The sequence below is a fragment of the Macaca fascicularis genome, chromosome 18, assembly GCF_037993035.2.
Source record: "Macaca fascicularis isolate 582-1 chromosome 18, T2T-MFA8v1.1".
NCBI lineage: Eukaryota > Metazoa > Chordata > Mammalia > Primates > Cercopithecidae > Macaca > Macaca fascicularis.
The window spans coordinates 65,737,383-65,758,908 of NC_088392.1; the positions used below are offsets into that span (position 1 = coordinate 65,737,383).

At 45.0% G+C, this 21,526-nt stretch overlaps 1 protein-coding gene and 1 long non-coding RNA gene across 8 annotated transcripts in view; one reads left to right on the forward strand and one right to left on the reverse strand.

Moving 5' to 3' along the window:
* The window catches only part of TTC39C (tetratricopeptide repeat domain 39C), a 140,632-nt gene that overhangs the window by 117,949 nt on the left and 1,157 nt on the right, over window positions 1-21,526 (reverse strand). For 4 of the 6 annotated variants that reach the window (XM_005587019.5, XM_065533985.2, XM_074022714.1 and 1 more), the window contains exon 1: window positions 710-1,168. The exons of 1 other annotated variant lie outside the window; for it this stretch is intronic. In XM_005587019.5, the coding sequence (XP_005587076.3) occupies window positions 710-876 (167 nt within the window). In that variant the 5' untranslated portion in view covers window positions 877-1,168. Of the gene's footprint in view, window positions 1-709; window positions 1,169-21,526 lie in introns of those variants that run through there. One more of the 6 variants, XM_074022715.1, reaches the window with a different exon arrangement.
* On the forward strand, window positions 249-21,364 carry LOC123570077 (uncharacterized). Of its 2 annotated transcripts, XR_012427242.1 has the most exons (6): window positions 249-456; window positions 2,414-2,502; window positions 14,031-14,128; window positions 15,124-15,296; window positions 20,666-20,871; window positions 21,084-21,364. It is a non-coding gene; the product is annotated as an uncharacterized lncRNA (long non-coding RNA). The 2 variants fall into 2 exon arrangements; XR_012427241.1 differs by lacking the exons at window positions 249-456; window positions 2,414-2,502; window positions 14,031-14,128 and adding an exon at window positions 14,887-15,084 and having other exon boundaries at window positions 15,200-15,296.

The window sequence follows — 21,526 nt, forward strand, 5'->3', positions numbered from 1 at the left end:
TTCCTACCATTCTCATATACTTTTTAAAAATCCCTCCATTTTCTTCCTTCCTTTACGTTGGAAAAATTCTTAATAAATAACGCCTGCTTGAAAGACATCAGGAACTCATTTTGAGGACTGAGTTTGTAGAAGACAAGGCAGAGAGATGAGTGGGCAGAGTTGGGCTGAAATTTTTAAATTCCTGCACGGCAAAGCAACTGTGCGTGTCTGTTTTCAAACAATAAAAGCGTCTGGAACCGCACAATGATGCAGAGCCATGCGATGCGCGAGGAGCAGGCAGCTGGTGGGCTCCGTGTCACAAAGGCTGCCGGGGCAGCACGCGAGCCAGAGTCACGACAAGCCCGGGTCCCAGGCTCGCTGCTGCCTCAAATCTCATCCGGTCCCAAAGCCAGCTGCCCTGCCGAGAGAAGCCGACCGGCACCGGGCACATCTCTGGGAGGGCGAGGCTGGGAGAAAGTGAGAGGGGAGACTGCGGGCGCGCGGGGGGTCCCGGGAGGGAAAGGACTACGGAGCCGCGGGTAGCGGGGGGACGACGAGATGTGGCAGAGGCGCATTCCCTCCGGCTGATCTTGCCCGGGAGGCGACCTGGGGACCGGAATCGGGGACTGACAGGAGGGGGAGGGGGCTCCCGGGGGCCGCAGATCCAGGCGCGTGAGCCGGACACGAGGTGCGCGCGGCCGGGTTGGGGGAGCGGGGACGCGTGGGTCACCTGTATTGTTTGAAAAGCTGGTCCGACTCCCTGAAGCCGTTGTTGAGCAGCATGTTGATGCCGGCCAGGGCCAGCTCCGCGTCCTGCAGGGGCGCCGCCGCCGCCGCCGCCGCGTCCGAGTCTCTGTCGTCCCGCCGCCGCGGCCGCTGCTGCTCCGAGCCGGCCATGGGCGCGCGAGGCCCTGCGCTGGGCCGAGGCGAGGTCGGGAGCAGCTGCTGCGGCCCCGCGCGCGCCCGGAGCCCGGCTCTACCTGCCCGGAGCCAAGCGGAGCCGGGAGGGAGGGGAGAAGGGGGAGGGAAGGGGAGGGAAGGACCGTGGAGGGAGGAGCCGCGGCCCGGCTGCGGCGCGGCGTGGGAGGTGGGCGTCCGGCCGCCGCCGCGGGGATTACTCAGCAGCACCCGCCCGCTCCTCAGGCGCCCTCGGAGGCACCCGACTCGCTCGGGCCCCGAAGCGGAATCCGTTTCCGGGTGTCTCTCACCCCGCCAAGCCGGTCCCCGCGCGGCGGCCGCCTCCACTTCCTGCAGCCCCGCGCCCCGGCCCCTCCCGGGTCCCCAGGCCGCGCCCTCGCCCACCGCCCAGGGCTGCTCGGACACACGCACGCGAGGCCCGGAGACCCGAGCGCCCCCGCCCTCCCCCGAAGGGGCCGGACCCGGGAGTCGAGGGGAGGGCAAGGCGCGGAGGGAGAGCGAGCGTGCGGGTGTGGAAGGGAAGGGAAGGGGACGGGGAACTCCGCCCGGGCCGCAATGCAAGCGCGCGGCGCTTTGTCCACGAGTAACTGAAACCCCACGTAGCCCGCGCCCGCGACCAGAGACTTCATCCCGACCCTGGGGCCGCCCCCTAGGACCAGGGCAGCCAATTCCCGAGGAGGTGGGCGGCGGGGGCGGGGTCTCTGGCACCTGCCGGGCCGCTCCCCTGAGCCCCGCGCTGCGGGACTGCAACGCAGAGCCCCTCGGAGCCAGGGACCGCCCACTCCAGCCCGCCACCACCATTTGCGCAATGGGGCAGGAGGGGAAATGGAGGCCTATATGCCATATGCCCAAATATTTAAAAGTTATAAATTCAGCTGCTAAAGTGTATCCTGTTGTCACACTGCCAATTATTCTTGCAAAGCTTTGGTTTTCATATGACCAAATGTCAGCAAAACATCAAAAGTGACTGAATTTAACTACTATCACAGAGGTCTTACTGTTCTGATGATGGGCTGGTGATACCTGGATGCCTAATATTCTAGAGACAAGCAATGCATAAATCATCTTCATGTTTTTTTCATAAATTTATTTTTCTCTAATTTAGCAAAATCCCTTAATGTAGTGTTACAATCAAGATTATGTTCTAATGCCAAATTAAACAACCTTCCTTGAGTCGCTGTCGTTTTTAGAGTGTAGTTTATTAATTTCAACTTGGAGAAACTTTGCTGAAGCATTTATAACAGAATTGTTTTTTAAAATGAAAGCAATCCTCAGGTTTAGAAATAACTCATGAATTTTAAACATTATGTCATCCATTATCATGGGACCAGTATAAGTTATTACAGAAAAATGCAAAATAATTTTGTCATATAAGTTGCTTTTACTTATTTTGTAAATTGTACCATCCCTTATAAGAATATCTAAATCCATACAGGATTTTCAACTTTTATAAATAGAAATTTTAGAGTAATAAGAAGTACTGCCACTCCTTAAGTGTCATCTATAACTGTTGCAGAACCTTGCTAATTCTTGAGTACATCTGGAACCACAAACTGGAACACTGACGGAAGCAAGAAAATGGACGATTCTCATCCTTGGGAAACAGTACGTTGTAATGCAGGAGTCACTGCATGCATGCTGTCTGAGAAGGATTTGACAACCTGACCTTTAAAAAAAATCTAGGTTTTCTTGGAGTTAACATAAACATAGTTATGTTAACATAACATAGTCTCAAATGTCAGCAGTGTCACTATCCTTCATGGCATTGAGCTAAAAATGAGAAGCAGCATTCCCTGGAGCCTCCATGGCATCAATCACGATAATGGATGTTGAGGGTTATGCACCCCACTGAGGCAGCACTGAATGCCAGATCCTAAGTTACAGAGGTGCTCGTATGTTTTTTAATAAATTTATGTGTGTGTGTGTGTGTGTGTGTGTGTATGTGTGTGTGTTGATGGGCAAGGCCCTCAAACGCAGGTCTTAGGGACTCTACTGCTCATTGAGGCCCACATGAGGCCATTGGCATGGAGGGGTCCCCTGGCCACACACTGCCCGAGGTCACTCTGACAACATACACTTATAGACTGCTGGAACTTTGGATCTGTGGAACCATTTGCCAGATCCCTGAAGCAGTCTAGTCAACAAGGGAGAGAAGCCAAGAGAAAAATATCAGACATAGGAGATAGCCTGCACTCCCCCAACTGGGAAAGACAGCCAAGCACAGTCCTATATGTCCCTATTACTGGGAAGGAAAAAAAAAAAAAAAGAATTTCAAGGAATTGATGACACTATGTTTATGGGTTGTACTTGAGGCCCTGCAGCTGAGGATGTGGGGAGGGGTGAGCAAAGTCAGAGCACTGTTTGTGGGGCTAGTTCTGTCTCAAGAACCTCACACAGTCCATTGTGCAGACAGGGAAATTTAATTGTTGAACAATTAAGGCAAGGTCCAATGCAACTGCCCAGCACCCCACAACAGGCAGGGGAGGGGTGGCGTAGATAGAGGGATAACTCTACCACGTAATACATACCAGATATGTGCAAAATTGGATTTAATCAGGTACCAAAACAGTTACATTAGCATCATCATCATGAAGGGACATTTTAAAATATTTGTCCGTGATGAGAGATTCAAAAAGGTTAAAGATGGGCCCCCAAATCCTGAAGGAAGAGAACACGTGGACTAGTAATACTTGTGGCAGCTGTAGTTGGCATTGACACCTGCCCCGGGTTCACATTGCAAGGGAGAATTAAGGCTGTGTTTTCTCCACTCGATAAAAATGACAGGTTATAACGGCAGATAGTGGTATCTAAGAAGTCATGGTGCAAATTACCTACAAAAGGAAGGAAAATCTAGATTCCTAACACTCCAGGGCACCATACACTTGACACTGTGAGATTGTCAGCACCTTCCTGCAAAACTAATGCAGTCTGCAGTGCACTTGACTTCAGCCAAATAGGATTTATCTAGGTGTTTCCTTTGGAAGTTGAGAGAAAGAGAGGGGCAAAAAGGGAGAAAAAAAGAGAAAAGAAAAGCCAGTGAGTGGTGGAAATAACCCACTTCCTTTCTGCAGTGGGTGTTGCCAGTATTTTGTGGTTCTTCATTCGATTTCATTGTGAAAATGAAACTTTAATTTCAAATGATCAGTAAAAGAAGTTTTAGACATGTGTTGTTTTTTATAAGGTAGATTTTTAGAAATAAGGTGTTGTGGTTGCAAATGACAGAGAAACCTGACCCAAACTGGCTCAGAAAGGCAAATGTATTGATTGGTGTAGAGAAGTTTTACAAAATGAGGCTATATCCCTGGCTTCAACACTAACCAGGACCCAGTTTCTCCTCTTCACCTCTTAGCTTTGCCACTTTGGTGTCTAATGGCTCTATTCTCAGACAGGGCTGCCTCTCCTGGTCCCAGAAGGTTTTTGGAAGCTACCAGAGCTACAAGCTTGCTGGCTACATCCAGCAGGAAGACATTGCTTCTCTAGCAGCTTAACTGAAATCCCCTAATTAAATCTCACTGGCTTTAATTGGCGAGATTGTAGTCAGGTGCCCATCCTTGCACCAATTAGTGTGACTAGGAGGGGCAGATCACTCTAATTGGATTAAGCCAGTCAAGGTCTGCTCCAGGACCTGGATGGGTAGAACCTATTTCACCCAAACTACCTGGCTGGGAAATCCCAGACCTATTAGGAAAAGAGAGGTAGGGAATGGATGCAAGAGCGACAATCAACAAACATACCCTACCTTGTCTTCCTGAACATGTTTTGAATTTTTGGAATTACATTCTTTTTTTTCTTGAGACAGGGTCTCGTTCTTTACCCAGGCTAGAATGCGGGGGCGAGATCATGGCTCAATGCAGCCTTGACCTCCCAGGCTCAAGTGATCCCCACACCTCAGCCTCCTGAGTAGCTGGAACTACAGGCATGTGTCATCACACCCAGCTAATTTTCATATGTTTTGTAGAGATAGGGTTTCACATATGTTGCCCAGGCTGGTCTCAAACTCCTGAGCTCAGGTGATCCGCCCACCTCGGCCTCTTAGAGAGCTGGGATTACAGGCATGAGCCACCCATGCCTGGCCTGGAATTATACTTTAAATGCATTTGAAGAATAAAGTACCACAAGAAAACCTTACTGTGTGTACTTTGGTTGTATTAATTTTTCAGTGATGCCAACAGTCATGCCTTTGTGCATCTTTTTTGTAAATCCATACTATACGTCGAATATATACAGGTTCCCAAAATGTCTGAGATTCTAAGAAGGAGGAGAGTAGGGAAATTAATATCACTATTTTTATGTGGTGCTAGCTTTACCCATTCAGCTCTTCTACTGAAGGTGAAGTAAGATTTAATTAACTACCTTTAACTAGAAGGCAAATCAGGTCAAGGGTTGCTATGTAAAACCTATTAAATTGCTTAGCCTAAAGCTGCCTCCTTACATATTTTAGAAGATTTCTCCATACATAGTGAACTGTAGCCTAACTGGATGGGTAAACAGACTGTAAAGAACTCTTGTAACAAGTAGCCGAATTTCAGCCAATCACAGCAGGCAACTGTTCAAACCATTGCCAAATAAGGCAGACCCGGAGCTGTAACCAATCTGTTTCTGTATCTCACTTCTGTTTACTTTATGTCACTTACTTTCTTCTGTCCACAAATCCTCTCTGATGCATGACAGCGCCAGTTGCTCTGAACCTATTCTGATGATGGCGTTGCCCAATTCTCCAATTGTTCTTTGTCCAATTAAACTCTGTTAATTTATCTAAAGTCTTTCTTCTAACAAACCATACAGCAGGTTCCTTCCTTTTCTGCTCATAGGTGGATCACTAGTTTGCCTCTAAGGAGGGGAACATAGTGGTGGACCAGGGAGGTTCACCTGGCTGTTTTTGCAGTTGGATGTGTGCAGAAGACACTCACGGCTGCCCCAGGAAACCACAGCAGTTACCATGAGCGAGGAAACCATCCCCCTTTGGGCTGGACGCCTCCTCACCTGCCCTTTCGTAAACCAGATAGCCCCTGGAGTGCAGTAACGGTTTAGGCAGGTGTTTACTAGAGATCATTGTTCTGCTGCTGTGAAGATTCAGGGACAAACTAGGGAAGAAGGCGTTGTCTCTCCTCCATGGGTTTCCTCCCCTGGGAAGCTTAAGCAGTGATCTCTCCTGCACTAGCCTTTGACTGGGGTGTGTTTTTGAGTGTGACTGCAGGTCCTCTGTTGGTCTTCAGACAGTTTCATTCTCTCTCCCCATTATGCCTCCTTTCCCTTAACCCATCTCCTTCCTTTTCACTGATAGTCCCTGTTCCCTGGATCTACCATCCCTCCCTCTTCCTTACAGAGATAATCAAGTTTTCCTCTCCCTTGGTCCCTTCTCATGACTTGCACATTTTGCAGCCTCGGGTGAATGTCCATTACTTCTCTTCTCTGTCTACTGACTTGTTCTGTAGAGGGAAAGGCTGTCTCTGTTTCAAGACATGCATCTACTGAGTCCCTGGAGAGGAAAGTGGATGAGCTCCAGTCCCATGGATAAAGGAAGTGTCCAATAGTAGCAGGTTCTATTCAGTGCCCTGGTGGGTTTTCTCTGGATTGTTTAAAACCAAAAAAATCTTTCCACTAGAATTTTTTAAACTTTTCTTTTAGGTTTGGAGGTACATGTGCAGGTTTGTTATATAGCTAAACTCATGTCACAGGGGTTTGTTGTACAGATTATTTTATCACCCAGGTTCTAAACCCAGTTATTTTTTCTGATCCTCTCCCTTCTCTCAGCCTCTACCCTCAAGTAGACCCCGGTGTCTGTGGTTCCCCTTTTTGTGTCCATATGTTCTCATCATTTAGCTCCCACTTATGAGTGAGAACATGCGGTGTTTGGTTTTCTGCTCCTGTGTGAGTTTGCTAAGGATGATGGCCCGCAGCTCCATCCATGTCCCCGCAAAGGACATGATCTTATTCTTTTTTATGGCTGTGTGGTATTCCATGGTGTACATGTGCCACAGTTTCTTTATGCCGTCTACAGTTGATGGGCATTTAGTTTGATTCCATGTCTTTGTTACTGTGAAGAGTGCTGTAGTTGAACTATCGTGTACATGTGTCTTTATGAAGAAATGTGTACATGTATCTTTATGACAGAGTGATTTATATTTCCCTGGTTATATACCCAATAATGGGGTTGCTGGGTCAAATAGGAATTCTGTTTTTAGCTCTTTGAGGAATGGCCACGTCGCATTCCACAATGGTTGGACTAATTTACACTCCCACCAACAGTGGCACTGTAATTAATTTCTGTCTGGATTCCCCATTTTTATCTAAACAAGAAAGGTACTTTCCTTCTATTCATGTGACTTTACCTTGTTTCCTACTGAAAATCCTGGCCTTATGCTAAGGTATTATTAATCCTTTCCTGCACAACAGAGGGCAAATGGCACAGCCGAGCTCTTCTCTCCAGTCAGTAGGCTTCTCCCCTGACTACGGGAGGAAGGAGGAGGTATCTTTTGGTTCATCTAACAAAGTGTATGAATCTATTTGGGGTGGAAGCGGCAGCAGTATTGGCATTTGCTTCTCACAGTGGATTTGTTTCCAGATCTTAAAGTGTAGTCAGATTCCCTCGGACATTCGAGAGCATGCAGGAGGTGTTCACAACCTGTTTGTAAGTTGAATGGTGAGGGTGAGCTACAGAGGGGATGAGTTGGACTCAGAGGAGAAAGGAGATTAGGCCAGGAGTCTAAATCATGGGTTATGACTCTGGTCTTGCAATGCACTGACTTTGTGATTTGGGGCAATTTGACTTCATCTCTTTCAGCCTCAATGTCCCCATTTATAATATAAAGATAATCAGTACCTTCAAGGCAAGTAAATGAGATAGTGGGCATGTGAACATGCTTTGTTAATCTGTAATACCAAGATATTATTTGAACCTATACAATTTATTTTCAGATATTAATTAAAGTCAGCGGGTCCTTCTGTTCACATATTTACTTGTCAACAGTATCTTGAAATTTCCAGCTAAAAGAAAGTCTGTGCAATTAAATAACTAGTTGCATCATACAGAGATGATTAATTTAAACCATTTCTAATATAAACAATACATGTTCACTATTGTTAATGCAGCATGAGGAAGAAGTACAGATTTTCTTCAGAATGTATAAAAATATAAAATAGTCTGGGTGAGGTGGCTCATGCCTGTAATCCCAGCACTTTGGGAGGCCGAGGCGGGTGGATCACCTGAGGTCAGAAGTTCAAGACCAGCCTGGCAAACATGGTGAAACCCTGTCTCTACTAAAAATACAAAAACTAGCCAGGCCTGATGGTACATGTCTGTAATCCCAGCTTATCAGGAGGCTGAGCCAGGAGAATTGCTTGAACCCAGGAGGCAGAAGTTTCAATCTCCCAGCTCCTTGGGACACTGAAGTGGGAGGATGGCTTGAGCCTAGGAGGTTGAGGCTGCAGTGAGCCATGATTGTGCCACTGCACTCCAACCTGGGTGACCTATCTAAAAAAAAAAAAAAAAAAAAAAAAAAATCCATAGGATAAGCTCACTCACCCTAAGGAAGGCACACACACACATTCTAAGTGAGCTGAGATCATGCCACTGCACTCCAGCCTGGGCAACAGAGTAAGATTCCATCTCCAAAAATAAATAAATAAATATAGTAAAAATATCTACACTTTAGAGTTCATTTGGACCTGAATTACTTCTGCTTTTATAATCCCTCAGTATTATTTTGGACAAGGAAATAGATACTATTTGGTATGAAGAGTTTTAAAATGCATCTCTATGTTCTGTGTGTCCAACATGTTTTGCAGTCAGCTCTTGTTTACATATGCATTGCTAATATAAAATAATTCCTTATTGGTAAATCATTTGTGTTTTGCTCTGGGGTTACTTAGCAATCCATGTGTCTCAATCCAGAACTCTGTGCCACAGAATTCCCCTAAAGTAACTTAAGGAACCAGTTGAAGAAAAATTTTTCTATCTGCAAGTAATCCATACAGGTATCATCTTCATGCACAGCCTACAGCTCATGAGCCTGATACTCTGGTTTTTCACCGGATACTCACTGGGTGCTCCAACTGTGTCAGGAATAGGGGTAAGTGCTGGCAATATTTAGACAAATATGACAAGGCCCCTGCCCTAGAGAAGCTCATCCTGATGAGACATGTAGCCAAATACGCATTCATAGCACAATATGGTAAGTGTCATAGTAGACCTTGGTGCCAAGTTTGTCAGAATCCATTTATTCCTGGACTGATTTAACACTATCTCCCTAAATGATTATAACAAACTTGTATCTTATGTATTGATATTTACTGATGTTTTTATTAATTTGTTCATTCTTTACACCTTTAGAGTTCAGATATGGGCCACAGTAGATCACCTGTCTCACTGATTTATAGTCAATCCTTGATTTTTTGCCCCCACCCCCACCCCCCACCCGACAGCATTAACCAGTTTGTATTCCTCTGCTGGTCACTGAAGGTAGATAATCACTGTCATTCACATCCATCTTCAAAAGATGATCTACCACAACTGAAGATACTTAAAACAATGTGAACAAATTTTTGAAGACAATTCCAGGAGGTAAATTAGAAAGACGAAAATAATACCTTAAAGAAAGCATCTGTAGTCTCCCAAGGTGTGTAAAGGACAAAATAACTGCTACCATGTATAATATTGTTTATTTGTTTTTAAAAATTTGGGCTGAGCATGGTGGCTAACGCCTACACTTTGGGAGGCCAAGGTGGGTGGATCACTTGAGCTCAGGAGTTTGAGACCAGCCTGAGCAACATAGCAAAACCCCATCTCTATAAAAATACAAAAAGTAGCTGGACATGATGGCATGCACCTGTAGTCCCAGCTCCTTGGGAGACTGAAGTGGGAGGATGGCTTGAGCCTAGGAGGTTGAGGCTGCAGTGAGCCATGATTGTGCCACTGCACTCCAACCTGGGTGACCTATCTAAAAAAAAAAAAAAAAAAAAAAAAAAAATTCCATAGGATTAGCTCACTTACCCTAAGGAAGGCACACACACACATTCTAAAAACTAATCTTGAAAATGTTCTACATTAGATAGTGGTGGTTGGTTGCACAACTCTGTAAATACACTGAAAACCATTGACTTGTATTTAGCTATTATTATTTTTTTAGAGACAGGGTCTCACTCAGTTGGCCATGCTGGAGTACAGTGGTGCAATCATAGCTTATTGAAGCTTCAAACTCTTAGATTCAAGCCATCCTCCAACCTTAACCCCCTGACTGCAGGCACACATCACTGCAGCTAAGTTTTACTTTTAATTTTTTTTTTTTTTTTTTTTTTTTTTTTTTTTGAGAGACAGGCTCTTGCTTTGTTGCCCAGGCTGGTCTTAAACTCCTGGCCTCAAGAGATACTCCCACTTCAGCCTCCCAAAGTCTTGGGATTACAGTCATGAGCCACCTTGCCTGGCCAGATTGTGTACTATACATGGTGACTTTTGCTGTATATAAATTATATCTCAATAAAGCCATTAATTGAAAAATAATTTTAACCATTTTAAACCACAGGTGCAGAGCAGTGGAATAAGGGAGCTAATGGCTTGAGTCCTGTGCTTTCATATACCTGGGACAGAAAAAAATATTTTATTATAAAAAAAGAAAATCTTATCTTTGAAGAGTGTCCATCAATCTAGAATGACTGCTGGCTAGCATCACTACATGCTGGGTGCTGGGTTAAGACTTTACAAATGTTGTTCCATTTAATTCTCAAAGTAACTCTGTAAGGTGGGCTTTATCCCAAGTTTAAACATGTGAGAAGAAAGACAAGTGTAATAACTTTCCCAAGGCCGTGAAGCAGGTAATGGTTAGAGTGAGGTTTAAGTGTAGGTCTCATTGCCCACAGTGGTTCAGTCTTAGTTGTTAACTTAAAACTTAGTACCTTCTGGAAACCTGACTGAGGGCATTCACACACTTGCTTATGAATTTCATGGCGTTAGTTCTTCCTGAAAGTCATACTATTCCTTAGTTAGAAGGCATTTTGAAGACATGAAAATACATTATCTCATATATGATCTAATTCAGCAAAATTAGGGTGCAGCCCAGGCATCTGTATTTTAGCGATAACCTCAGGTGAGTCTAATGTCAGCACATTTCAGAGCCCCTTATGAGAAGGAGTTGTCCAGATGGTAACTCCCAGAAAGCAGGGTGGCTATTCATCTTTGTGTACATTGCCTGATTTTTTACCCTTATTATATGTTTGAGAAATATTACATGAAAAATGAATGAAAGCACAGCGGAATGCATGATTTTCATGGAAAATCATGCTCACATCCTTGCACAGGAACAGTTGTATTATTATATTAAACTCAGAATAAAGGTGCATATTTTAACCTTAAAAACAAGAGCATTTCATGTGATGTCTTTAAAAATTCCATGCAGCTAGCGGTGTATACATCTGGAGTTGAAAGCAACACCGCACAAGGGTAACCAGGTCAGAAGGAGACATGCCAACACTAAGGATGGAAGGAGGATGTGGACACTAAGAAATCACTTAATTTCTAACTCTTGACATTTATTTTTAAATGTGGTTATAAAAGAAGACTCAGAACATTTGGCTGTGTCATGGCTAAAAATACACATTTTTCACTTCTCCTCACTCCCTTCACCCTACCACCTCCTCTGAGACAAAAACAGTAAAAACAAGGATATACTGTGAGATGATAAAGATAAAACGAGAATGCTGTCTATACCCACAGACAGGGAACGGGATGCTCAGATGCCACAGGGAATCGTTTCTTCCTTCCCAAACCCAGGCCAAAGGACAGCACCTGGCTGGGCTCAGGAGCGATCTTACTTCCCGTCCTGCTCCAGAAAGGTAACCACCCCTAGTAGCCTTGTTCCTCACCTCGGCCTCTGGAGTGGTGTTTGCCTCTGCACTGTGCTTTTTTGGGGAACTAAAATGGCCTCGTGTAAATAAAAAATGCTGGATCGGCCGTGGTGGCTCACCCCTGTAATCCCAGTGCTCCGAGAGGCCAAAGCAGGGAGGATTGCTTGAGGCCAGGAGTTGGAAACTAGCCTGGGCAACCTAGTGAGATCCTCATCTTTACAAAATTTTTAAAAACCTAGCCAGGTGTGGTGGTAGGGCCCTGTTGTCCTAGCTACTTGGGAAGCTAAGGCAGGAGGATCACTCAAGCCCAAAAGTCTGAGGCTGCAGTCAGGTGTGATTGCGCCACTGTACTCCAATCCGGGTGACAGAGTGAGACCTTGTCTCTTAAAAAAAGAAAAGCATTCATTTTTCATTTTGTTTTTCTCTGTTCAACTAAGTAACTCAAGCCATTTAAAAAAGTATTTGTCTTTAGAGAGATTTTTTTTTCATACAAGGGTCATACAAATAGTCATAGGTACACCAGTGGTTCACTCAAAGAATGAGAGATTCTGTAAACTGCAGGCTATCCCAGATGTCATCCAATATGACTTATGATTCATCAGAAACACTATTATATTTGACCTATGACAAGGACCAGTTTAATTCAACAGGATCTTTTTTGAGGACCTACTATGTGCCAGTCACTGTATGCTAGCTGCTGTGGAAAACATAATTGACTAAAATACAACCCCTGAACCTGAGAATCTTCTAGTCTAGTGGGTGAGACAGACACACTGACAGATCTTTTAATGTAAGATGGTCATAAGATAGAGGGATACACGCTGTGCTTTGGGAGCACAGAATAGGGACATTAGTCCAGCTGGGGGTTCATGGAAGGCTTCCTGTGAGGGATTTGATGACTGAGCTGACTATGGGCAAAAGAGGTAGGAAGTGGATTCCAGGCCGAGGAGCAGTGGCATGGACAGGTGAGACTGCAGAAATCCTCAAACAGTGCAGTTGTTCTAGAGTATAGAGAGTGAGGCAGGAAGTGGCCAGAGACGAGGCAGGAGAGGTGGTCAGCCCTCAAGCATGAGGGCTTTCTGTGCCTTGCCCTGGAGCCTCTAGGCAAAGAGGAGTCGGTAAGAACTTAGGACAGGGGAATGACATAGTCAGATTTGTGGGCAGATGGAAGATTTAATATGGATTTAATTTAGTATGAATTTTAATTTAGTATATAGACTAGAGGCTTATGGAAGGCAATTGCAGAAGAGCAGAGCACTTGTAACTCCCACTGTGTGTGAAATTGTTAGTTCTCTTTCTGTTGCAAGTGACCAAACCCAGTGCAAACAGGCTTAAGTGGAAAAGGTACAGCCTGAGGGTGGATCTCAGGCATCTGCAGGGCTGGATACATATATTCACTCAGTGACGCCACGATTCTGTTTCTTTCTACAGTTTGGTTTTTTTCTGTCCTGCAGAGAGAGAGCAAGTTAACAGGACAGTTCTTCATTTTGTAGAACTGTCCTGCACATTGCAAGAGTCTAGCATTCCTGTCTCACAATGCCAAAAGCAACCCCCAAGCATTAGAACAACCCGGAAATCCCCATACATTAAAAAAGGAAAAGGTCCTGAGCGCAGTATTAGCTCCCATCTTGCACCATCACTCTGGGCATTCCAGACCCCTCTTTGCCAAACTTCAGTTTTCTCTAACACCACCTGCCTTTAAAACTCTAAATGGCTGCTGGTCAATTCGGTCTCCACTGACTCTGTGAGCAAGTAACCATCACTAGAGACCTCATCAAGTTGGAGTCTTTAAATCTGGACCCCACCCCACTTCTTTTAGTTTTTCTTTCCTGTTAGCATTGGTCTCCATGCTTGCCCATTCATAGAGAAAGAGAGACCATCTCCCTCCAGTTTTCTAGATCCCCATTGGCAAGGATGATTCTGATGGGTGCTGCTTGTGTCACCTGGGAATCCTAGAACCAATCGCTGGAGGATAGGATACTCTGATTGGCCACCCTGGGTCCTATGGGAAGGCACCAAGGAGGCTGACAGCCCCACAAGACCACACACAATGGGGAAGAAGTTGTCCAAAGAAAGACATGTGTAAACAACTTATGTCTGCCTCAGGGGATAAATAAGCAACAACAAAATAGAATTACCTTACATTTCACCCTCCAATGTTGCATTCTGTGGTAAATAAATTAAAAACCCTCAAACTTCCTCTTACCTATTCCAATTTTCATGAACTCGGAAAATGACCTAATTGAGTAGAACCCAAGAGTAATGAAGCACCACTTTCTGAAATGTTTATTTAGGACACCGATTGGAGGATGTGGTGGTGATGGTGGAGGCAGAGCTGTGAAGAACTGAGAGGCTGTTAGAAAACTGTGGTGGAACGGTGGCTGGGGAAAAGGTAAGAAAGTCAAGGGAAAGGGACAGTTGGCCTAATGGAAGAACATCAGTAAAGCAAGGACTCAAGGGGGAAGAGAGAGGAGAGAAAGGAGATGGGAGAGACAGTGAAACTTTATACCAGACCAACTAGAAGGGTGGGTTTATCCCAGGAAAAACGAGACAGAGAATATCTAGAATCGAGGAAGAGGTTAATTGATTAACTCCTAATATTCTTCAAGGACCTTGGCTTAGGACATGAATCCAGTGACCTGAGGTCAGCAGTTTCTATCTGAACCCAAGCGAGGTTGACCTGGGGCCTGGGCAGGTAAGAACCCTGCTTTTCCAGACATGAAGTCTAATAGGAACACAGATAAAAGTAGACTAGAGCAGACCAGTGACAGAGATGAGGCTGGTAGAGGAACCTCTTGACTATCTAGGAGACCCCAAGCTTGCTTTCAAGTGTTAAACTTCTGCCAGGATAATCGAGTGAAGGCAAGGCAGCTGTGTAAAGGTTTACCTCCAAATTTTCTTACCTTTACATAGGTTCTAGAATGACAGAATCTCAAAATTGGGTGGACACAGAAGCCATTGCATCAGAGATCTCAGATCTTGATCCAACTCTGGGGAGGTCTGTTGACCTTGATCAAGTTGCTTAACATCTCTCAGCTTTGGTTTCATTATTAACAAACACACGTAACAACAGTCTCTGTTTACTTCATGAGATTACCGTGATAACCAGGTGACAGGACCTACATAATTTGGGGGGGCCCAGTGCAAAATGAAAATGTGGGGTCCCTGGCTTAAAACATCATGAAGAATTTTAAGATGGCAACAGCAGGGCATTGAACCAAGTGCTGGGTGCTTCTGAGATCAGAGCCCTGTGTGACCGCACAGGTCTCATGGCCGTGAAGACAGCCCTGCCAGGCAAGGTCATGTGCATCAAAGTACTTTAGCAATCTGCAAAAGTTCAACAAATTGGTAAGGATTCTCTTTCTTTTTTCCCCCTTGGCTCTCCAGGATTGTATTTGCTGGGGCTGCTATCAAAAATACCACGAGCTGGATGGCTTAAACACCAGAAATTATTCTCTTACAGTTCTGGAGGACTAAAGTCCAAAATCAAGGTGTCAGCAGGGTTGGTTTCCCTGAGAGCCACAAGTGAAGGAGCTGTCCCAGGCATCTCTCCTTAGCTGGTAGGTAGCCATCTTCTCTTTATGTCTCTTTACCTTGCCTTCCCTCTATGCATGTCTCTATGTCCAATTTTTCCTTCTTATGAGGACTGCAGTTATATTGGATTAGGGCCCATGCTAATGACCTTGTTTTAATTTGATTACCTCTGTAAGACCCTATCTCCCTATAAGGGCACACTCTGAAATGCTAGGGGTTAGGATTTCAACATTAGAATTTAGGGGTGTGGGGGACAGTTAAACCCATAACAAACATCAGAGCCCCTGCACTCTTTGGAGGCATGCTGATGGTGTGAGGTCTCATGAGGAGGTGGCGATGTTAGGGTCTAGTAGGGAAAGGGTCCTGCCCCCATGGTAGTGGTGTTTGGGCCCCGGTTTCTGCTGCCTAGTTGGCAGCTCTCATTGCTTGCATTATAAGCCCACTCTTCAGTTTCTGAAAGCTCTTCCATGTACACCCAGTAAATTCATTTTTGGTTTAAGGAAGCTAAAGTATGTTCTTGTGGCTTGCAAGTAAGAACCCTGACTGATACTCAGATACAACATTAGAATCAGGAAGGGAACTACTTGGACTTAAGTTTTAGGCCTCCCTACATTTGCTCAGCCCCATCTGCCTGCTGGGCCCTGGCTGCTTGCTCAGTGGGGAGCCCCAGCTTCCCAGTCTCACCTTCTCTCTGCCACTGTCTGCAGATGCTGCTTCCCCACAGGGTGAGGGCTGACAGCCGGGCTTAGGCGTGGCTGCTACAATGCCCACCTTATGGGAGCCGAGGCGTTTGCAGCCTAGGTCGTAGCACAGGGCACCAGATCTTCCCAGCACTTGCAGACTCAGATGAAGCTTCTTGCCCCCTGGCTGGGAGCCTAGAAGATGGCTGCCTTGTCACTGCTTAAAAGGTAAATAGCCCAAATTGAGGGAGAGTTGATCCACAGAGGACGCACTTTGACCAGAGAGTCAGGAGATAAGCTCCTCTCTCTTCCTCCCCTGTGACAATTTTGAAATGTGGTGGCTCCACATGGCCCTTCCAGAGAGTCCTGTGTGGCTGTGACTGGTGTGGTTTCTGCGGCACCCTGGCCAGTTTGGTTCATATCACCCCACATTGACTCCCTTACCCTCACCCTTCCAGCTCTGGAATAGAGCCTTACACCTTAAACTTGGCATCAGGCTCTGATTTCTATGGAAATCCTGAAGGCTAGGAGCCTTGCGGGAAGGCTTAGGTTTTGAATGTGGAAAGGGAGGAGAGGAAACCATTTCATCACACCCATGTGTCCACAGCGCTCAACTTACCTGAGGCTCAAACACATAAACTGGCACAGACCAGGAACTGTGAACAATGAAGCTGGGTATGTTATGAAAATATCAATTATGTCAGAGCCACACAGGGACCTGAGGCAGTCATCCAAGATGATTCAGGACAGAAGCTGGAAAACAAAAGGGCTTTCACCTGGATGAGCCATTTAATGGCAGCTGTGTAAATGGACACCAGGGCCACATGTGTGTATTTAAAGGGTGTGACTTACTCTCCCCATGATGACAGGTTCCTGAGCAGCAGGATAAAAGGAATTGTTACCACTGTATAGTAGTTTACCACTTGAGTGCTCCAGAGAGCTCCACTGTCTCTATTTAGAACCGGCTTGATGCTTACAGTTTAGACTGCAGTACTACACCAGAGAAATAATTAGACATACCACTTCCATGCAGCATTTATGTCAGCCCACAAATGATGATCAACGGTTAGGCTATTCGGGGATGTGTAAATACATTTATAAATTCTTATAGTTTCTTTTAAAAATAATTTTTCTAATTTGTATTATTGTTATTACATATTTTGGAAACAGAGTCTTGCTCTGTCACCCGGGCTGGAGTACAGTGGTGTGATCTCGGCTCACTGCAACCTCCATCTCCTGGGTTCGAGCAATTCTCCTCTCTCAACCTCCAAGTAGCTGGGATTACACGCGTGCGCCATCACACCTGGCTAATTTTTATATTTTTAGAGAGATGGGGGTCTCACTATGTTGGCCAGGCTGGCCTCAAGTGATCCAAATGCCTTGGCCTCCCAAAGTGCTGGGATTACAGGAATGAGTCACTGCACCTGGCCTAGTTTCTTCTTAAAATGAGGTTCGAGTAGGTCTTCTAAAAATATTTAATAATAAAAACTGGAGTTTGGGACAACTAAAGACAACAATAAGGGACATTCCAGAAGGAAAAACAGCCTGACATCTGCTAGTCCTATGATACTGGCAAATGACCAGGCCTCTCTAAACCTCAGCCCCCTCATCTACAAAGTAGAGAATATAATAACCTCTAACTTGTTATAAGAATTAGGGGAGCTAGTGTGTGGGGAAAGCCTAGTGCTCATACGTGTTAGTTACATCATCTTTATTGATCACTACAAATTACTGCTTCTCAGGAACCCACTACCCTGCCCCTGTCTGTTCCTCACATTTCGGAAGTAGAACACATGCTTCTGTGCTCCAAATCGGCTCAAGTCAACTCTTCTCTAAACCAATTTGTTTTTCTTTTTTCTTTTTTTTTTGAGACAGGGTCTGACTCTGTCACCAAGGCTAGAATGCAGTGGCATGATGACAGCTCATACAGCCTTAAACTGCTAGGCTCAAGCAATCTTCCTACCTCAGCCTCCTGAGTAGTTGAAACTACAGGCACATGCCACTATGCCTGTTTTGGTTTCTTTTTTTAATTTTTTTTATTATTATTTATTTCTATTTTTTGAGACGGAGTTTTGCTCTGTTGCCCGGGCTGGAGTGCACTGGGGCAATCTCAGCTCACTGCAAGCTCTGCCTCTTGGGTCCAAGCAATTCTCCCTGTCTCAGCCTCCTGAGTAGCTGTGATTACAGGCACCCACCAGCATGCCTGGCTAATTTTCGTATTTTTAGTAGGGACAGGATTTTGCCATGTTGGCCAGGCTGGTCTCGAATTCCTGTCCTCAGGTGATCCACCTGCCTTGGCCTCCCAAAGCGCTGGGATTACAGGCGTGAGCCACTGCGCCTGGCCTCTTTATTTTTCTTTTTAGAGACAGGGTCTTGCTGTGTTGCCTGGGCTGGTCTCAAACTCCTGGCCTCAGGCAGTCCTCCCGCCTTGACCTCCCAAAGCACTGAGATTACAGAAAGGAGCCACTGTGCCCTGCCTAAGTGAATTTATTTTTCTTCTTTTTGAGACAGAGTCTTGCTCTGTCATCCAAGCTGGAGTGCAGTGGTGCGATCTCGGCTCACCGCAACCTCTGCCTCCCAGATTCAAGCGATTCTCCTGCCTCAGCCTCCCGAGTAGCTGGGACTACAGGCGTGTGCCACTACGTCCAGCTAATTTTTTGTGTTTTCAGTAGAGATGGGGTTTCACTGTGTTAGCCAGGATAGTTTCGATCTCCTGACCTTGTGATCTACCCATGTCTGCCTCCCAAAGTGCTGGGATTACAGGCATGAGCCACCAAGCCTGGCCAATCAATTTCTTAATAGGAAGGCATCCACCTATGCCCTGAAATGAAGATTGGGTCCTCAGTCTTCCTTGAGCAAGGTAGGTCTCAAATATTTGAGCGCATGGAAATCTCTCGGGCTATGTATAGTTTTCTAGGCCTCATCCTCAAAAGTCCTGATTTAGTAGGTCTGGGGCTTGGGACTGGGGAATCACCGTTTTTCACACATGTACACTGGTGCACACATTCACATACACATGCCATGATTCTGAAGCAGAAGATATTTGGGCCACATTTCCAGAAATATTCCCTGCAGGGCTCACTCCTCCAGCCTTATGATGAGTATATGCAAACAACCTGAGGTCATGGAAAGCATCTCCAGTGTTTTTCCCTTGGACTGCAGGCATATTTAATTAGCCAGTGCCCACACTGACCTTATTTGAATATTAGCACAGGTGCAATGGCTTACATTTAGAGTGTACCGATATAAAGAAGTTATAATGACGCAGTGCTTCCCAAACTTGGCTGTATGGTAGATACACTTAGGGAAATTTTTGATGCACTGCCCCTCTTCCATCTCTCTGGCCCATGCCCAAATCCAATTAGAAAATCGGCAAAAGATATAAAGAGACATTTTACTGAAGAGGATATACAGATGGCAAATAAACACATGAAAAGATGTTCAACATCACTCATTTTGATGGAAATGTAAACTAAACCACAATGAAGTTTCACTACACACCTACAGAATGGCTAAAATAAAACATAGTGACAGTATCAAATGTTGGCAGGAATGTGGAGAAATTGGATCTCTCCTTGCTGGTGGAGATGTAAAATGGTACAGCCACTCTGGAACAACGTTTGGCAGTTTCTTTAAAAACTAAACATATACTTAACATACGATCCAACAACAGCACTTCTGGCATTCATGCCAGAGAAATAAAAACTTATGTTCCCACACAAAAACTTTTTATAAATTTTTGAGACAGAGTCTTGCTCTATCACCCAGGCTGGAGTGCAGTGGTGTGATTGTGGCTCACTGCAGCCTTGATCTCCTGGGCTCAAGCAATCCTCCTACCTCAGCCTCCTGAGTACCTGGAACCACAGGTTTATGCCACCATGCCTGGCTAATTTTTTTTTTTTTTTTTTTGGTAGAGATGGGGTTTTGCTATGTCGCCCACGCTGGTCACACAAAAACTTTTATACACACGTTCATGGCAGCTTTATCTGTAATAGCCCCAAGGTGTAGTACATCTATATACCAGCAATAAAAAGGAATGAACTATCGATTCACACAACCTAGATGGATCTCAGGTGCATTATGGTGAGTGAAAAAGCCAATCTCAAAAGGGTACACACTGTTTGATTCCATTTATTTATTTATTTAGAGACAGAGTCTCACTCTGTCACCCAAGCTGAAGGGCAGTGGTGCAGTCTTGGCTCACTGCAATCTCCACCTCCTGGATTTGAGTGATTTTCGTGCCTCAGCCCCCTGAGTAGCTGGGACTACAGGCATGCACCACCACACCAGGCTAATTTTGGGGTATTTTTAGTAGAGATGGGGTTTCGACATGTTAGCCAGGCTGGTCTCAAACTCCTGACCTCAAGTGACCCACCTGTCTCGGCCTCCCAAAGTGCTAGGATGACATATGTGAGCTACCATGCCTGGCCGATTCCATTTATTTAACAGTCTTGAGATGACAAAGTTATTGAGATTAGTGTTTGTCAGGAGTTAGGGATAGTAGAGAGAAGGCAGGTAGGTGATACCATAAAGGCATATCTTCGTGGTGATGGAATAGTTCTGCATCATAATTGCAATGCTGCTTATACGAATCTAGATATGTGATAAAGTGACAGAAAACTGTACACACACATTTTACCAAGGTTAATTTCCTCACATCTGGTGTGAGATGTAACCATTAGGAAAAACTTGTGGATTATAATTTTTTTTTTTAGAAAAGGAAAAGATCCTGATGTCCAGGCCACTCCCAGACCAATGAAATCAGAGTCTCCGAGGGTGCAGTCCACGCATCAGCACATGGCCCTGGTGATGACTAAGTGCAGCCAAGTCGCGGTTTATTATAAGGCAGTTCACAGATGCTGCTGCTGCTGCTAGCATTTCATCTGCTGAGTATCATGCTCAGTAGAAACAGCCGTCCGAGGTACAGCCCTGTGGGACTTTGAGTGTTAATGCTGGGTGCATAGTGATGAGGCTTTTTTAAAGCCTTGAAATGGGGCCAACTGGTATTACCTAAGGAACGTAAGTAAGATTCAGTGTTTGAGCGTAAGCCCTGGCTATGGGAGGAGGGGCGAGTAGGGGAAGCACATGATGTTAAACTAGGCTAATGGGTTTAATTTCCCTTTGTTTTCCTAGATTTCTTGGCAAATAGAAAAAGTTCTCTTGGTTTTCTGTTTAAAGTTCATGACAGATTCCCTAAGTGTTTGTAAACCATCTGCCAACCACACCGATGGGCTCTCACACAAAGATTTTGGAGATACAGACTGATTTCCTTTGGTGACTACAACTGATTTTTTTTTTTTTTTTTTTTAGTTACTACAATTGATTTTATCTCTATAATTTTCTTCTCTGTCATCTTATTTTAAACAAACAAAAACTGTGGCACAAAAATAAAGTGATGGTTTTTGAGGAAAACATATCTATTTGTTTTTCTTTTTGTATCTTCAGTCAAAACATCTAAGGAATGATAATGAAAATAATAGAAACCCTTTTGCACTGTGAAACTGTTTCTGTTTTTAGACTTCATTTTTTTTTTTTTTGCTGTTTTATTGCCAGAGCTTCATATCTTTTCAGAGATT